Source organism: Panthera onca, chromosome X (genome assembly GCF_046562875.1).
Source record: "Panthera onca isolate mPanOnc1 chromosome X, mPanOnc1 haplotype 2, whole genome shotgun sequence".
NCBI lineage: Eukaryota > Metazoa > Chordata > Mammalia > Carnivora > Felidae > Panthera > Panthera onca.
The window spans coordinates 109,237,264-109,255,111 of NC_138357.1; the positions used below are offsets into that span (position 1 = coordinate 109,237,264).

Below are 17,848 nucleotides of genomic sequence, written 5' to 3' on the forward strand. Positions count from 1 at the left end.
GATCAGATTTTATGCCATTACATGAATTAGGCACCATCAACCCTCACGCCTGTACAGTGAAGGAAAAGGTGCTGGTAAGAGACCGTGCCTCTCTTTTTAAAAAATATTTTGTTGCCTTCTCTAAGTTTAAGACTACCTTTTGGATATTTGAGAGGCACCTTTCTGCACATTTTACTGAGGATGGTGAGCACGTGGTTATTGAATGGAGTTCTTTCCAGAAGGAAGAGATGATAAAAGGCAATGATTACTGGACATGCAGAGGAAACCCAAGGCAGGCAGAGAACCCATCTCTTCTTTTCTTTTTATCTTGAGTGGAAAGCCATTTCTGGAAAGAACGCTACCATCCGGAGTATGGTCCGATGCTGCTGAGGCCCCTGGGAGACCTCTGCAGTGTTTTGGTGACCCAAGTTTGGAGGTGGCTAGATGTGGGTCACATGTGGGAACGCTAGCCATGGCTCTAGGTGATCATGTTAAAGGTGATAGAGGGGTGTGTGGTATCGGAGCTCGGTCACCATGAGTGGCATTGCCATGGCAAACACATTTTGGTAAAAGTGTGGATGAGAGAAAGTACAGTCTCCCTTTGTGTGTGGTAGTTGTCTTCCTCCAAAATTCAGCCTCTATCACAGCTATTCCAGAAATACTGTGCGATTATATGTAAAACAAAGTTCTAGACTCAAATGACTTAAAATAATTATGCATGGACACTCACAAATCCTGCGTGTTGTGGTAAAAATCTCCTCTGGAGCTGCTCCACCCCTTGCAAGATGTTTAGCTTCATTGGCGCTCTTCCCACTAAATGCCAGTAGCTGTCTTCAGCCACTGTGACCACGAAAGATGCCCCATAAATTTCCAGAAGTGGCTTCATAGGGGATGATGAGGCCCTTGTTGAAAACCATTGTCTTAGACTAGGAGTCTTCAAACTTTGTTCCCCACAAACCCTAAAAGAATTTTGAAAAACTATATACCTTCTCGCAAATTAAAAAAAAATTTTTTTTAATGTTTTATTGATTTTTGAGAGAGAGAGAGACAGAGAGACAGAGAGACAGAGTGCAAGCAGGGCAGGGGAAGAGAGAGAGGGAGACACAGAATCCGAAGCAGGCTCCAGGCTCTGAGCTGTCAGCACAGAGCCCGACGCGGGGCTAGAACTCACGGACCGCGAGATCATGACCTGAGCCGGAGTCGGACACTCAACCGACTGAGCCACTCAGGCGCCCCTTTTCTTGCAAATTTGTAAGTTGACATCTAAAATTTTCTGTCCTAAGTTTAAATACTTGTGAAAGATGTAATTTCTGTAATCTTATCAATATTGACATTTTCAAAAATCAATAAACTTTTTTTAAGGGAAGTTTCACGTTCACAGCAAAATTGAGCAGCAAGTACAGGGAATTCCCATATAGCCCAACATGCATAGCCTCCACCACTGTCAACATCCCCCACCAGAGCGAAACATTTGTTACAGTCCACGTAACCCACATTGACACGCCATTATCAAGCAAAGTCCATAGTTTACATTAGACTTCACCCTGGGTATTGTACACTCTGTGGGTTTTGGCAAATGTATAATGACGTGTATCCACCGTTGTGATACTGTACAAAATTAGTTTTACTGCCCTAAAAATTCCCTGGGCTCTGCCTATTCATCCTTCTCTCCTCCCGGCCCATGGCAACCACTTCTTACCATCTGTATAGTTTGTTTTTTTCCAGAATGCCATATAATTGGAAGTATACACTATGTACGTTTGTCAGCTTGGCTTTTTTCTCACTTAGTAATATGCATTTATTTAATTAGTTAGTTAGTTTTAATATAATTTATTGACAAATTGGTTTCTGTACAGTACCCCCTGCTCATCCCAACAAGTGCCCTCCTCAGTGCCCATAGTAATATGCATTTAAAGTTCCTCCATGTATTTCATGGCTTGTTAGTTCACTTCTTTGTACTGCTGAATAATACTTCAGTGTCTGGATGTACCACAGTTGATCCATTTACTTACTGAAGGTCACCTCAATTGCTCCCAAGTTTTGGCAATTATGAATAAAGCTGCTATAAACACCCATGTGCAAATTTGTACGTTGACATAGGTTTTCAACTTCTTTGCCCAGGAGCATTATTGCTGGATTGTATGTTAAGAGTGTGTTAAGTTTTGTAAGAAAGTGCCAAACTGTTCCAAAGTGGCTGTACCATGTTGCATTTCCTGAAGCAGGTGCATGATAATTGCCATTTCTCCATATCCTCACCAGCATTTGATGGTGTTGATGTTTTGCATTTTGGCCACTTTAATAGGTATGTAGTGGTATCTCATTGTTGTCTTATTTGGCAATCCTTGGTGACATATGTTGAACATCTTTTTATATGCTTACTTGCCATCTGTGTATCTTCTTTAGTGAGGTGTGTGTTCAGATCTTCTGTCATTTTTTAATCTGGTTGTTCATTTTCTTATTGTTGGGTTTTAAGTCCTCCTTGTATAGTTTGGACAGCAGTCCTTTATCTTTTCCAAATATTTTCTCTCAGTTTGTGTTCTGTCTTCTCATTTCCTTGACATTGTCTTTCACAGAGCCACAGTTTTTAATTTTAACTAAGTCCAGTTTACCAATTATGTCTCTGATGTTGTATATAAAAAATTACTGCCATACCCGAAGTCGTCTAGCTTTTCTGCTAGGAGTTTTATACTTCTGCATTTTACATTTAAATCTATGAACCATTTTGAGTTAATTTTTGTGAAGAGTATAAGATTTGTGTCTAGAGTAATTTTGTTTTGCCTGTGGGTGTCCAGGTTTTTTTTTTTTATCACCATTTGTTGAAAAGAGATGGTCTTTTCATGGTCATGGTATATAATTCTTTTGACGCATTGTTGGATTTGATGTTTTTTGTTGAAGAGTTGTGCATCTATGTTCATGAGAGAACTTGGTCTGAGTTTTCTTTTCTTGCAGTGTCTTTGTTTGATTTTGGTATTAGGTTAATACTGGCCTCATTGAATGAGTTAGGAGGTATTCCCTCTGCTTCTGTCTTCTGGAAGAGATTGTAGAGAATTGCTATAGTTTATTCCTTAAGTGTCTGGTAGAATTCACCAGTGAACCCATCTGGGCCTGGTGGTTTCTCTTTTGGAAGGTTATTAGATATTGATGCAATTTTTTAATAGATATAGGCCTATTCAGATTGTGTATTTCTTGTAGTATGAATTTTGACAGCTTGTGTCTTTCAAGGAATTGGTCCATTTCGTGTAGGTTACCAAATTCGTGGGCACAGAGTTGTTCATAATAGTCCTGTATTATCCTTTCACTGGCCACAAGATTTGCAAAAATGTCCCCTCTTTAATATCCTATATTAATAATTTGTGTTTTCTCTTTTTTTCTTAGCTTAACCAGAGGCTTATAAATTTTATTCATATTTCGAAAGAACCAGCTTTTGGGTTCATTGATTTTCTCTATTGATTCCTGTTGTCTATTTCATTAGTTTCTGTTCTGATTTTTATTATTTCTTAAGCTTACTCTGAATTTAAGTTGCTCTTCTTTTTCTAGTTTCCTAAGGTGGAATCTTAGATTATTGACTTTAGATATCTAGGCTTTTTACGCTTTATTTTTTTCTAATATATGCACTTAATGCTATAAATCTCCCTCTAAGCTTTTTCCCCTGAATTCCACACATTTTGATAAGCTGTGTTTTCATTTTTGTTTACTTCAAAATATTTAAATACTTCCATTGAGATTTATTTTTTTACCCGTGTTATTTAGAAGTGTGTTATTTAGAGGCGCCTGGGTGGCTCAGTCGGTTAAGTGTCCAACTTCGGCTCAGGTCATGATCTCACATGATCTCCGTGAGTCTGAGCCCCACGTAGGGCTCTGCGCTGACAGCTCAGAGCCTGGAGCCTGCTTTTGGAGTCTGTGTCTTCCTCTCTCTCTGCCCCTCCCCTACTCATGCTCTGTCTCTATCTCTCAAAAATAAAAATAAACATCAAAAAAAAAAGTGTTCTATTTAATCTCCAAGTATTTTGGGATTTTCCACCTATGTTTTCATTATTGATATCTAACTTAATTCCATTGTGGTCTGAGAGCAGACATTGTATGCCTTCTATTCTTTTTTTTAATGTTGACTTATTTTTGAGAGGGGGGAGGGGCAGAGAGAGAAGGAGACAGGGGATCTGAAGCGGGCTCTGTGCTGACAGCAGCGAGCCCAATGGGGGACTCAAAGCCACGAACCATGAGATCATGACCTGAGCCAAAGTCAGATGCTCACCCAACTGAGCCACCCAGGTGCCCCTGATTTCTATTCTTATAAATGTGTTACGGTTTGTTTTATGGCCCATAATGTTGTCTGTTTTGGTGAATGCTCCATGTGAGCTTGAGAACGATGTGTATTCTGCTGTGGTTGGATGAAGTAGTCTGTAGTATTAATTTTATTCAGCTGATTGACGGTGCTGTTGACTTAAGCTATGTCCTTGTTCGTTTTCTGCCTGCTAGGTCTTTCCATTTCTCATAGAGGGTATTAAAATTTCCAACTCTTATAGTGGATTCATCTGTGTTTCCTTGCATTTCTCTCAGTTTTTGCCTCATATATTTTGACTCTCGGTTGCTAGGCACGTACACATTAAAGGTTTCTATGTCTTCATGGATTATTGACACTTTTATCATTATATAATGCTCCTCCCTTCTTGATAACTTTCCTTGCTCTAGAGTCTACTCTGTCTGAAGTTGATGTAGCTGTTTTCACCTTTTTTTAAAAGGACATACTCAAACAGTATTTCCATTTTTTTTAAGTTTATGTATTCATTTTGAGAGGGAGAGAGAAAGTGCAAGTGGCGGAGGGGTAGAGAGAGAGAGAGAGAGAGAGAGAGAGAGAGAGCAAGCGAGAGAGAGCTGTGCTGACAGTGCTGAGCCAATGCAGGGCTTGAACTCATGAACTGTGCAATCATGACCTGAGCCCAAGTCAAGAGTCCAACGCTTAACCGACTGAGCCACTTAGGCGCCCCTGTTTCCACTTTTTTTGATTAGCGTTAGCATGCTGTATCTTTCTTGATTCCTTTACCTTTAACGTATATATGTTTTCATATTTATTTATTTATTTTAAATTTTTAACGTTTATTTATTTTTGAGACAGAGAGAGACAGAGCATGAATTGGGGAGGGGCAGAGAGAGAGAGAGACAGAATTGGAAGCAGGCTCCAGGCTCTGAGCCTTCAGCCCAGAGCCCGACGTGGGGCTCGAAGTCACAGAGCGTGAGATCGTGACCTGAGCTGAAGTCAGACGCTTAACCGACTGAGCCACCCAGGCGCCCCTATGTTTTCATATTTAAAGTGGGTTTCTTACAGACAACGTACAGTTGGGTCTTATCTTTTGATCTACAATCTCTGTCTTATAATTGATAAATGTAGACTGTACATGTTCCAAGTGATTATTTAAATAGTTGGTTTAATATATACAATATTTTTTGTTTTCTATTTGTTGGCTTTGTGTTTTGTTTCTGCTTCCGTCTTTGACACTTGTTCTGCCTTTTGTGTTTTTTTTTTTTTTTTTTTTTTTTTTGGGGACAGAGAGAGACAGAGCATGAACGGGGGAGGGGCAGAGAGAGAGGGAGACACAGAATCAGAAACAGGCTCCAGGCTCCGAGCCATCAGCCCAGAGCCTGACGCGGGGCTCGAACTCACGGACCGCGAGATCGTGACCTGGCTGAAGTCGGACGCTTAACCGACTGCGCCACCCAGGCGCCCCTTTTGTGTTTTTTTTTAATGTTATTTATTTTTGAGAGAGACAGAGACAGAGACCATGACTGGGGGAGGGGCAGAGAGAGAGGGAGACACAGAATCCGAAGCAGGCAGCACAGAGCCTGATGCAGGGCTCAAACTCATGAACTGCAAGATCATGACCTGAGCCGAAGTCGGACGCTTAACTGACTGAGCCACCCAGGAGCCTCTGCCTGGTTTAAAATTTATTTTTAACATTTATTCATTTTTGAGAGTCAGAGACAGAGCATGAGTGGGGGAGGGGCAGAGAGCGAGAGAGGGAGACACAGAATCTGATGCAGGCTCCAGGCTCTGTGCTGTCAGCACAGAACCTGACGCGGGGCTTGAACCCACTGACCTGATCATGACCTGACCTGAAGTAGGAAGCCCAACCAACTGAGCCACCCAGGTGCCCCTGCCTTTTGTGGTTTTAATTGAGCATTTAATATGATTGCATTTTCTCTCCTTTCTTAGCATATCAATTACACTTCTTTTTTCACTTTTTTAGTGGTTGCCCTAGAGTTTGTAATTTATAGTCTAAACTAACCTAAGTCCACTTTCAAACAACATTTTACTAGTAGTGCAAGTACCTTATAAAAACAAAATATTTCTTACCCCTCCCTCTCATTCCTTGTATCATTACAGTCATTCATTCGTAACTGAATATATTGTTGTGGTTATTATTTTGAACAAACTGTTATCAGATGAATTAAGAATAAGAGAAATGAAATGTTTGCTCTTACCTTATTGGTTCTTGAATGCTTCTCCTTTCTTTATGTAGATTTGAATTGCTGACCTACATCATTTTCTTTATCCCTAAATAACTTTTATTTTAAAGAAGAAATTTTTAAAACCTTGCTTGCAAGGCAGGTCTACTTGCAACAAATTCCCTCAATTTTTGTTTGTCTGAGGAGGTCTTTATTTCTTCTCTTTTGAAGGATAATTTTACAGGGTGCAGAATTCTAGGTTGGTTGGAGTTTTTCTCTCAACACGGAATATTTCACTCCATTCTCCTCTTGCTTGCATTGTTTCTGTGGAGACATTATTGTAATTTTTATCCTTGTTCGTCTGTAGCTAAGGTGCTTTTTCCCTCTAGCTTGCCCTGAGATTGTTTTTCTTTGGAATTTTTCCTGTTCACTGTTCTCTAACATTTAAATGAAATGATTGGGATTTTGTGATTTGTGGATGAATATATCTCTGCTAGAATGAGACAGGGTTTAACATTGATTTTATTCCTATTTTTCCTTATTATAGATATCAGTGCTGAAGTATTTTGTTTACACAAATATTTAGACAGGAATGGAAGAAATTTGTTAGACTGATGCCAGTCGGTCTTTGAACTCCTGAATTATTTGCCGTGTATCACAAAAAGAATTTATTGTTGTCAACAAAATAATTGTAATGGTCTATCAAGTGACAATTTATTAAGGTTCTCTTCGGAATTTGAGGCAAGCAATGGATTAGAAATGACCCGACCCACAGGAAGATGTGTTCCAAGCTATTAGAATCAGTGGCTTTCTTTTTTTCTGGGAAGTATAACAAAAAGGCTTTACCAAGACTTACCAAATGGTTCTTATTTCTAACCTTTACTCTTTTACTTGAAAGCAACTTATTTAACCAGATACACTGAGAAAGGGTTGGGGAAATGGAAATATTGGTAATTTCATTACACTGTTGTCAATCCACTAATCTTTGATAAAATGGTTTTATCATTTTCTTAAAACTTAGAAAAAAACCTAAAAAACCTTGGGGCTGTGGTTTTTGTTTACTAAATCTGCAGAAAACACCATCTAACCTAAGTAACCAAGCTAGTCCTCACTGTCAAACCTGCCAAAAACCTAGAAACTAAGAAAAAGTCTTTTCAATTCAAATATGTTAATGTATTTCTGGAAGTCTTATAAAAAACACTGAGAAATACATTATAAAATGCATTGTATAAAATAGAATCAGTCAAGATTAAAATGATATAGCTCTAATATAATAAGTTACAAACAAGACAACAAATCACTATGCTTAATTTATAGTGATGCAGTGTAATTTATAAGTAAAATAATACCATATTCATAAGGAGAGACGTATGGTAAAAAGACCTGTTATTCCTTCTCTACCGGTGTGTGTGTGTGTGTGTGTGTGTGTGTACTTAAACTCTGGTGTTTGACTTTTGGGAAAAATTAAATAAAATCAAATGTAAAAATCAGAAATGACCTATCTTTATTAGACACCATGGGTATACATACTTCTATGTATTTAAGAATAGAAAAGGGAATATACTACTAAAAAAATAAATTGGCAGTAGATATTTTGTGTAGGAGAAGGTATAAAATAATACGCCTTTTAGAAGAAGAAATAGGGTAAGCATTATCTGTAAATGGAATAAATATTTTATAATGTGATCTGATAAAATAGATTTTAACTTCCTTTTAAAATGCATGCATATGAAATATGAAAAAAGCATGTAAATGTTTTATCTACATGTTTATTCCAATGTATTTTGAAAAAAATGATAATTCTAGAAAATATTCCAGCTACAGTTCTAAAATGCAGCAGTATCAGCCTGTGCAGCTTTGCCTTGTGGAGTTGATTTTGAAGTGAATAGCTGGCAAAAATGCTTACTTTGAACTAAAAGAGAGAAGGCATTTCCGGGACTCACCGTGAGTGCTGAGAATAGCTGGGGAAATGCTTACCCTTCACCATATGAAAAAGCCATTTTAGCATTCAGTATTTCTTTCCATTGCTCCTTTTGCTTTGAATTCCTGGGTCTTATCGCTCAAGATCCTTATGTCCTTTGACAATAGTTACGGGAATGAAAATGCAAAGTTGTTAGGCAACAGTTGGCATTATTCCTTACTCTCCCATAATGAGTTTGTAACACCCGGCTTTACCTGTAACAGAAATGTTTTAGGACAGGAAGCTTTTAGAGGTTCATGGTGTTTGCAGTAGTCATTAAGCAAGCTTTCCCTTCGGTTTGGCCTGAAGCCTTAACCCCCTGCCCCTTGCCATGCCACAGAGTAAGATTCGGATGGTGTCTTCCTTTTGCATAGTGGAGTAAGGGTGGTTTTGGACACAGAGGCTTTCTCTGGGACCATGAATTTTAAGAAAGTATACCCTTGGAAGTTGAGGATCTGAAAATTGAGTCCTTTAAAGCCTCTTGTGTTTGGATATCATTTGAAAAGTCTTTGTGTATCCCCAGGGGTATGTGTGTCCTAGTTTGAAGACCATTACTTTTAGACTATCTTGAGTGTCACAAACCACCTTAATGGCAGACAATTCTGTACTGAGGAAAGTTAGGGAGTCTTTTACAAATAGGTGTTTTATGTTGTTGGTTGAAAGACTGGCCCTTGCAGTGATGTGTGTAGTCAGCAAATAAAATGCTTAGGGTGAATTGAAAGAACGTGCTATATTAATTGTGGGGCCCCTGACATCTATGGGTAGGTTTGTTGTAGGGGCTCCCGTGGGTGGAGCATGGGCTTTGCTCATGAAACCACTCTGGTCAGGGTGAGTGCACAGAAAGGCGGCATAATACTTGGTATTTGGTAGAAATAATTGATTCAAAGACCAGAAACTGTGATAAGTGGTAGTACTACAATCTATTTCTCAACCTCAGGCAATAACAGACACAAAATGCCATGGTTTTGTACAATGATTATAATACTTGGATTTCTAATTTTGTAAGCATTATGACCAGTAATACTTTGAAAATTCATTTATGTAAGCTTACCTTGTTGACATTATTTTAGCGAATTGAAACTACCAATTGTAAAGCCCTTTTTTCTTTTCAATGTAACTGCTAACATGGGGTGCCTGGGCGGCTCAGTCAGTTAAACGCCCAACTCTTGGGTTTGGCTCAGGTCATGATCTCATGGTTCATGAGTTCGAGCCCTGCGTTGGATTCTCTGCTGTCAGTGCAGAGCCTACTTCAGATCCTCTGTCCCCACCACTCCCCTGCTCGTACATTCTCTCTGTCTCTCAAAAATAAACATGAAAAGAAAGTAACATCATTTAACAATAAACAACAGGTGTTGGCAGGGAGGTAGAGAAAGGGGAACCCTCTCCTACTGTTGGTAGGAATGCAGATTGGTGCAGCCACTCTGGAAAACAGTATGAAGTTTCCTCAGAAAGTAAAAATAGAACTATCCTATGCTCCAACAATCGCACTACTAGTTTTGTTCTCAAAGATTACAAAAATCCTAATTCACAGAGATACATGCACCCTGATGTTTATAGCAGCATTATCTACAATAGCCAAATTAAGGAAAGGGCCCAAGTGTCCATCAACTGATGAATGGATAAAGATGTGGTATATACAAACAACGGGATATTACTCGGCCATAAAAAAGAATGAAATCTTACCGTTTGCAACAACATGGATCGAGCTAGACAGTATTACGCTAAGTGAAATAAGTCAGAGAAGAGAAATACCATATGATTTCACTCATATGTGGAATTTGAGAAACAAAACAGATGAACATGGGGGTCAGGGGAGGGAGAGAGAACCAAGAAACAGATTCTTAACTATAGAGAACAAACTGATGGTTACCAAAGGGGAGGTGGGTGGGGGGATGCGTGAAATAGGTGATGAGGATTAAGGAGGGCACTTGTCTTGATGAGCACTGGGTGTTGTATGGAACTGTTGAATCACTCTAATGTACACTGAAACTAATATTATAGTGTGAACTAGAATTTGAATAAACAAATAATAAAAAGTTAGTGTCATTTAAAAACAAGTCAAGAAGTTAAAATTTATATTAGATTTTTTTCCCTAAAACAGTTTTTAAGGATATGGGTCACCCAATGCCTACTTCTACCTCATTGGAGGGGAATAAAAAAATAATAATGGTGACACTATTCCTACTATAGTAGACATAAAAACTCCATGGACTTGGGTTTATGCTGTCTTGTACTTGAATTGAAATGAAATATTCTGCTAAGACTCCACTTTGCCTGACTGGTGGGAAATAGTCTCTCAGTCCTTGCTGGGCCCTCTTCACCTCTGCGGAGTCCAACGAGATGTTAAAATGTTTACAGAAACAAGAGAGGGCTTTCCAGTCTCGAGCCCAGCACTGTTGAGCCTGCAGTGTGTGGAATCCCAGTGCCTGGGGCTCCATGTCGTCATCCCTCGTGAGGCTCTGCCACCAGCCCCTGCTGCTCGTGGGATCCTCAGACTTTTGGCCTCTTCCTCATTTGGAGGAATCTTCTCTTTGTCTGTTTCCTTACAGAATTCCTCTAAGGAGTTCTGGCTTGGAGAAAACAGCAGCCAGGAAGGCAGGCGTTTGTACCAGCAACTTTAACTTCACAGCTTCCATGGGAGAGTTTCTTCCAAGAGGCTGGACACCTGCTTGGAGTGGGAACAGGAAGATAGCCCCAAACACAAATGAATATCCACAGTAATGGTTTCATACTACTCTTAAAAAAATGGCAAATGTTTTTGAGCATTACTCCTCACATCATCATATTCAATTTTCAAAACGTTGCCATGTTTTAAAGACAGTTGATGGAATCTTAAGAGACTGAGTGATTTTCCTTGTAGCAAGGAGCAGAGCTGGAATTAGAACCCAAGTCTGTTTGGTTCCAAAGTTGATTGATTCCTTATGTTAAATTTTCTCTCCTACAGAGTACTGGTAATATTTCATTTTGAACATAGTGAGCTGCCAGTATAGGTTAGCTACAGTACGAGCTCCCACGTAACTCAGTGAATTCATCCATGGAGCATCACTGCTCAGAGGTCTCCATCTGGTTGTCAGTGTGCATTTGCCAAGATTCAGGAACAACAGTGCTGCTTTGGGCGTAATTAATGTTTAGACAATAACTGGTCAGCATGTTCAGCTGCTTCTTGAGGTCACTCCTGGGATATGAAAATAGGACCCCGGACTGACATAAACATCCTGTTTGTTTTCTTCGTGTTTTGTCAGGAGGCCGTTATTTCAGTCATCTAGAAGTTATAACATATTGCTCAGGTGCAGGTTCAAAACGCGGGGAGGATATGACCCAGCCTAGTTTTGTGTTGTTTAAAATAGAAAATTGATGGATCTGAAATCCATTTCTGCTCAGTATGATTGTTGAGGTAGTGTTTTAATAAAGTCCTAACTGAATATTTAAGAAGTCTTAGATCAATATTTAAATTGGGTATCTTGGCCCATACATAATTGCTATTTATAGTCATAAATCAGTGCATTCAATGAATCAGTATAACATAGTCATCATGGCCGTACTATCTGCCACCCACCACCCACCCCCCCAAACTGGAGTGATGGGTGATTCAAAAACAGGCTGGGTTCTTTACTCAAGATGTTCATAACATGCTTCAGGGGCTTTTGAATGTTGCATACATCAGAATTATCCCTGAAGCTTGTCAAAAATAGAGCTGCCTAGGCCCTACTCTAGACTCAGTATCTTAGTTCATTTGGTCTCCTAAACAAGACACCCCAGACTAGCTAGCTTAAAAACAACACAAGTTTACTTCTCACAGTTCTGGAAGCTGGGAACTCCAAGATCAAGGTGCTAACATGGTGTCCCTCTAGTGAGGGCCCTCTTCCTGATTCATAGGTCTTGCCTTCTTGCTGTTTGCTCACATGGTCGAACATTCTAAGGGAGCACTCTGTAGTCTCCTTTATAAGGGCACTAATCCCATTCGTGCGGGTTCCAACCTCAAGACTTAAGCACCAAAGGCCTACCTCCTAAATATCATCACCTTTGGAAGTTAAGATTTTAACAAATGAATTTGTGGGGAGACATTCAGACCATAGCACCCACTGAATCAAAATCTCAGCGAGTGGGACCCAAGCATCTTTATATTTAGCACGTTCCTTAGGCAACTCTGATGTTCATCAAAGTTTTTGAGCCCACCACATGGTTGATGGTGTTTGGGTCACATAAACCAATACAATGTTTTCCATATTGTATTCTATATATGTGTATACATCTCAGGAAGGATGTATAGGTATACACGTGTATCTAGAGATACACCAGTCTCTTAATTTTATATATATATATATATATATATATATATATATATATATATATATATATATATATGTTGTTGTTGAAATGTGCCTACAGATAAATATCTGTTATTTTAAATTATAATAAACATTAATTGAGCATCTGTATATTTCAGGCACTATTAATTCATTCAATAAATACTTGTTAAAAGCCCACTATGGGCCATCAGAAAATGAAACAAAGAAAAGTCCCTTTCTTCGGGGAGCATATATATTAGTAGAAGAACATCAACAATAAAATAAGAGAGTTCCATGATGAGGAGTGCCATGGCAAGAAGTGAAGCGGGGAAAAGATGGCGACTGCCAAACGGCAATTTCTGTTGGATGGCTGGGAAGCCTTGAGGCCAGGGAGGGAGTGAGCTCTGTGGATATTTGGAGCACTACTGTTTCAGGTTTGATACAAAGTGCAAGGTCCTGACCTGAGCAGGAGCATTCTTGGTGGCTTCAGGAACAGCACGGAGGCAAGGAATGGGCTGAGGTGTAGAACTCGTGGTGGCCTGTGGGCCCCTGGAAGAGTTTCCCTTTCACTGTGAGGGAGATGAGAAGGGTTCTGAGCCCAAGAATGACCGTCGGGCAGGTTTCAAGGTCATTCCGGTGGATGAGGACAGCTGCTGTGGGTGGGCAAGGCTGGAACCAGAGCCTGGCTAGGAGGCCACTGCAGTAGTCCAGAGGAGGGGAGGTGAATGTGCCGGAGGTGGTAAGACGAATGTGGCTTCTGGGCACACTCGGGATGCAGATGCAGCAGGTTTGAGGATGGTTTGGAGGTCAAGCACATGAGGGCTACAATAAGAAGTCTTCCCAGGATGCTGGCTGTGGCCAACGGCTGCCTTTACTCTGTGGCTAGATTGGGTTTGGGATGTAGGTCGTTCTTTGATTCCCAGGAAATAATTGTATTTTTGTTTTTAAAACATGTATTGCGTACTTAAATCTTATAAATTTTTTGTGTGTACAGAAAATCTCTTGAGGAGCAGTCAGGATAGAATGGCTGTAGGACTTTCACTGGGATATTGGTGAACAGGGACTGTACCCACAGTGACATTTCTTCCTGACATGGAGGAAAACTCAGGAAAGTTGCCTTTCCTCACCAACGCCCCCCCCCCCGCCCAATATAATGGATAAGGTCATGAGTAATATTTCTTGTTCAGTTTATTTCAATGCACTTTTATGTAAATCCTCAAAAAATCCTTTCTAAGGCTGACAGTGGATGATCTTAACCCCCATGTGGAGATTCAGGAACCAGAGATCTAGGAAAGATAAGAAATGTTAGAAGGATGAATTCCTCTAGCTCAGATCTTCTGTTTTATGACTTCCTATTCTTGAGTATGTGGCCTGATGTGTAGTGACTGGACCTCAGTCCAGAGAACAGAAGTGTGTGTGTGTGTGTGTGTGTGTGTGTGTGTGTGCATGCGCGCACGTGCGCACGCGCATGTACGGGCACAAGTGCATGGTAAGGAATCGCACTTGGGTTATTAAGTACAATGATCTAGTAAAAGAATTGGAAATGATTGTTCAAACCTTCTAGAATTCAGGCCTCTTGGTTGCTCTCTGTCAGTTCATTTGGTCATTTTTTTCCCCCGAATAGTAATTTTCGCGGTGGGACTAAGGAAATAAAAGATACAAGAATCACATTAGGTAGCGTGGAGAATGATTTTAATAAAAGTTGCAGCAGAGAATGCAGTCAAAATCAGCTCTCAAATGGAAAGCTCAGTTGCTGGTAGATTTCAGCTTGCTTCGCTTTCCTGATGCTTTGTTCCTGTAAAAAACAAAAAAACAAAAAAACAAAAAAAAAACAACAACAACAAACTGAGTTTGATTATGTCATGTACCAAGTAAGGCTGAGATCCTTTTGTTTTGCTGAATAAGCCCTGTGTGTACCGGGATGGCTGTCAGCAGGGCCTGGGCCAGGTGGCAGCCTTTAACACATTTGTCTGTTTCAGTTTGCAGTGATGACCTCACCCACAAATTCAAAGGTTTCACTGTGATGAACGAAGCAGAGAGATATGAAGCCCTCAGACACTGTCGCTATGTGGACGAAGTCATTAGAGATGCTCCATGGACCCTCACTCCAGAGTTTCTGGAAAAACACAAGGTGCTTCCTCTTCCGTGTTCTCTAAGTAGCAGAATTGGAATCTGGCTCTGCACCTTACATGCAGAAAGCCCAGAAGCTTCCACTTGCTAGAAGAGGTAGCTTCAGGAACTATCATGTGGTGTCACTTGACATAGCACCTGTCTTCTGCCCAAGCCTGGGGACTGATGTCCTCTTCCATCCTCACTGTGGGCGCTAGAGCTAGACCACCCATGTTCAAGTGTGACCTCTATCCCTTCCAAACTGCGGGACCTTGAGCAAGATGCTGAACTAACTTACCTAAACTGTAAACTGGGGGCAGTGTTCATACTTCCCTCATGGGACTCTTTTGAGAATCTAATGAGATCATCTAAGTAAGACCCTTTGAACGCTGGCTGGCCCCTAGCCCGAGCTCCAAAAATGTTACTGTCGTCATCACCACCATCATCGCTACTGATGCTTATAGATTCGCAGGCATCATTTTTCATGGAACAAATGAACACACACTGTATCCAGAAGAGCAGGGGTCAGCCTTTAAGGAAGGAACTTTATATGTGTGATTTTGTGACCCTGAGACTCCTACTGCTACAAGGTTTTTATTAGTTGAAAACATGAGAGATTCTTTTGATCTGCATCAAATTATGTGCTTTGAATCTCCCCACCAGCTCCACATTAGGCCCTATTCTTTCCTTTTATAAGCAGCACACAAAAAAAACAAGATTAAGCTGTTCTAAGAGTTTTCTTTTCTATTTTTAAATTCACGATGTAGAAGAGAAGAGAGAACACTGATAAATGTGCATGGATAATAGCAGAGGAGACAATTTCTCAGCAAGAATAAAAAGAAAAAGGAGAAACTACAATATGATTTACTTCCAGCAATCACTAACGCGTTTTTATGAAGCATCTATTGTACATTCCACTTGTGCCAGGCGTGCCGGGGGTACCAGTGATGGGCGCGAGGGCTGCCACCTCTTATTTAGCATGTGCCAGGCACCGTGCTGAGGGCTTTGCTCCCACGTGAGTCGCATTCAGTCTCATGGCTACCCTGAGACTTTGTTGTCGTTGGAGAGGAAGAGGAACTAAATATGAGTGTCCCAGGTGATTTTTAGCACTTGTACGTAATTACTTCATTTAATCCAGTGATTCTCAAATGGACTTAAGTTTGCCCTCAAGGGACGTCTGGCGGTGTCTGGAGGCATTTTTGGCTGTCACCGCTGGGGGGCGGGTACCGGCCTCTAGCAGGTAAAGGCCACGGGTGCTACTAAGCTTCCTATGGGACGCCCCTCAAAAAACTGTCCACCTCAAAACGTGGCAGATACCAAGGTTGGGAAATCGTGGTTTCATCCTTACAGCCAACCTAAGAGTTACCTAGCTAGGAAGCGGCGGCACAGGCAGATCAGACTGCTGTTCTAAACTGCGCCTCGAGGTGGAGTGAAGCCTGGTTGCAAAGGGCTTGGACAGCCAGGCAACAGGTTTTCACCGGGTGGAGCAGGAAACAGGGAGCCAGTGAAGATGAGCAGGAGACAGAATGACCCAAAGAAAACTGTTTCCCAAGGAAGTGCCCCACCCCCAGCGTGTCACGGAGGGATGGCTTGGAAGGGAGAGAGCCTGCGGTGAGGATGGTCAGGTGTAGGTTGGTATCAGTAACCCAGGTGACAGGGCCCCGGATTGGGTGTAGTAGCTGCGGGGAGGACGTGATGGGTGCACACGCGTGCATGTACGTTCGCATGTGCACACAGACATGCGCACGCACCCCCGTGGGTCTTGTGACCTATGTGTCACGGAGACCGAAGGATGTAGGGGAAGAAGGCCGACTCTGAGGTGTTTGGGGCCTAGGTAAACTGGGAAAATGGAGGTGCCACTGCAAGGGGACACTAGCTTTCGGGCGGAATTAAATTTCAAATAGCTTGATTTTAAAGTGACAGCAGAGGGCAGTGAAATAGAAAAGGGTGACTTCAGGCAGATCTGACAAGTCTTCTACCAGCAGCAGCCTTATGTCCCAACGGAAATAGTAGCATGTGCCCCACCTGCCTAACAAGGTGGTCAGGAAGATCAAATAAGAAAAGAGGTGTGAATTCATTTTCCCCACGTAAAACACGACTCAAGCGTGAAGGCCTATTGCTATCCATGAGACAGGAAATGGAGGTTTTTTGGGTCCCTCATCATAGCAGGGGTGAGGAAAATCTGAACAACGAATGGATTCTCTAAGGAGAAAGCTTAAAGGCAGATGGACAGAAGGGCAACAAAACCTCCTGTCAGAGGAGAGAGAAAGAGGGACCAGTAGAGGAGACAAACCGACCTCGTTCACTTTGTTTCCTGGAAAAGGAGACATTTGGCAGTCAGTACCTTTCAGTCGAGGATTCAAATCCACATTATAAACTGCTTATTTCATTAGCTTTATTACGAATGCTTGATCTCAAAAAGACATGTGCAGAGGCACCTGGGTGGCTCAGTCAGTTAAGCGTCCAACTTCAGCTCAGGTCATGATCTCGCAGTCTGTGAGTTCGAGCCCCGCGTCGGGCTCTGGGCTGACAGCTCGGAGCCTGGAGCCTGCTTTGGATTCTGTCTCTCCCTCTCTCTCTGCCCTTCCTCCGCTCACGCTCTGTCTCTCAAAAATAAATAAAAGTTAAAAAAAAAAAAAGGCATGTGCAAATCACAGACATGCACATCCATCCTAGTGGTGACGTCACTCTTCTCTGTCTCCAACAGATTGACTTTGTGGCCCATGATGACATTCCCTACTCTTCTGCCGGCTCTGACGATGTTTACAAGCATATCAAAGAAGCCGGTGAGTTCCCCTATGCACACCTGTCCACTGCATTATGACCTTGAGGTTTAAACAGAGACCTCTGTCCTGGGCTTGCAGCACATACATGGGAGGCACTGGAATTTCAGATGTCTGCCAAGTAGCCTCTACAAGCTTCTGCTGACATGAGCTAAGGCTCAGTCGGAGGACAGACATCATTTAGGTATTTATACAAGAATTAACTTGAGCACCGAAGTACTCAACTTCTAGTTTGAGGCTCAGTTTTAGGGTTCGTCAGACTGAAACCATAGGACCCTATTGTTTAG

At 41.3% G+C, this 17,848-nt stretch overlaps 1 protein-coding gene across 12 annotated transcripts in view; it reads left to right on the forward strand.

Annotated features, from left to right (window-relative positions):
- Window positions 1-17,848, forward strand: part of PCYT1B (phosphate cytidylyltransferase 1B, choline) — a 126,286-nt gene that overhangs the window by 62,869 nt on the left and 45,569 nt on the right. For all 12 annotated transcript variants that reach the window (XR_014136806.1, XM_081793422.1, XM_081793428.1 and 9 more), the window contains 2 exons: window positions 14,649-14,800; window positions 17,486-17,564. Coding sequence is in view for 11 of the 12 variants with exons in the window: in XM_081793422.1 (XP_081649548.1) it covers window positions 14,649-14,800; window positions 17,486-17,564 (231 nt within the window). In the remaining variant the exon portion in view is untranslated. The remainder of the gene's footprint in view (window positions 1-14,648; window positions 14,801-17,485; window positions 17,565-17,848) is intronic.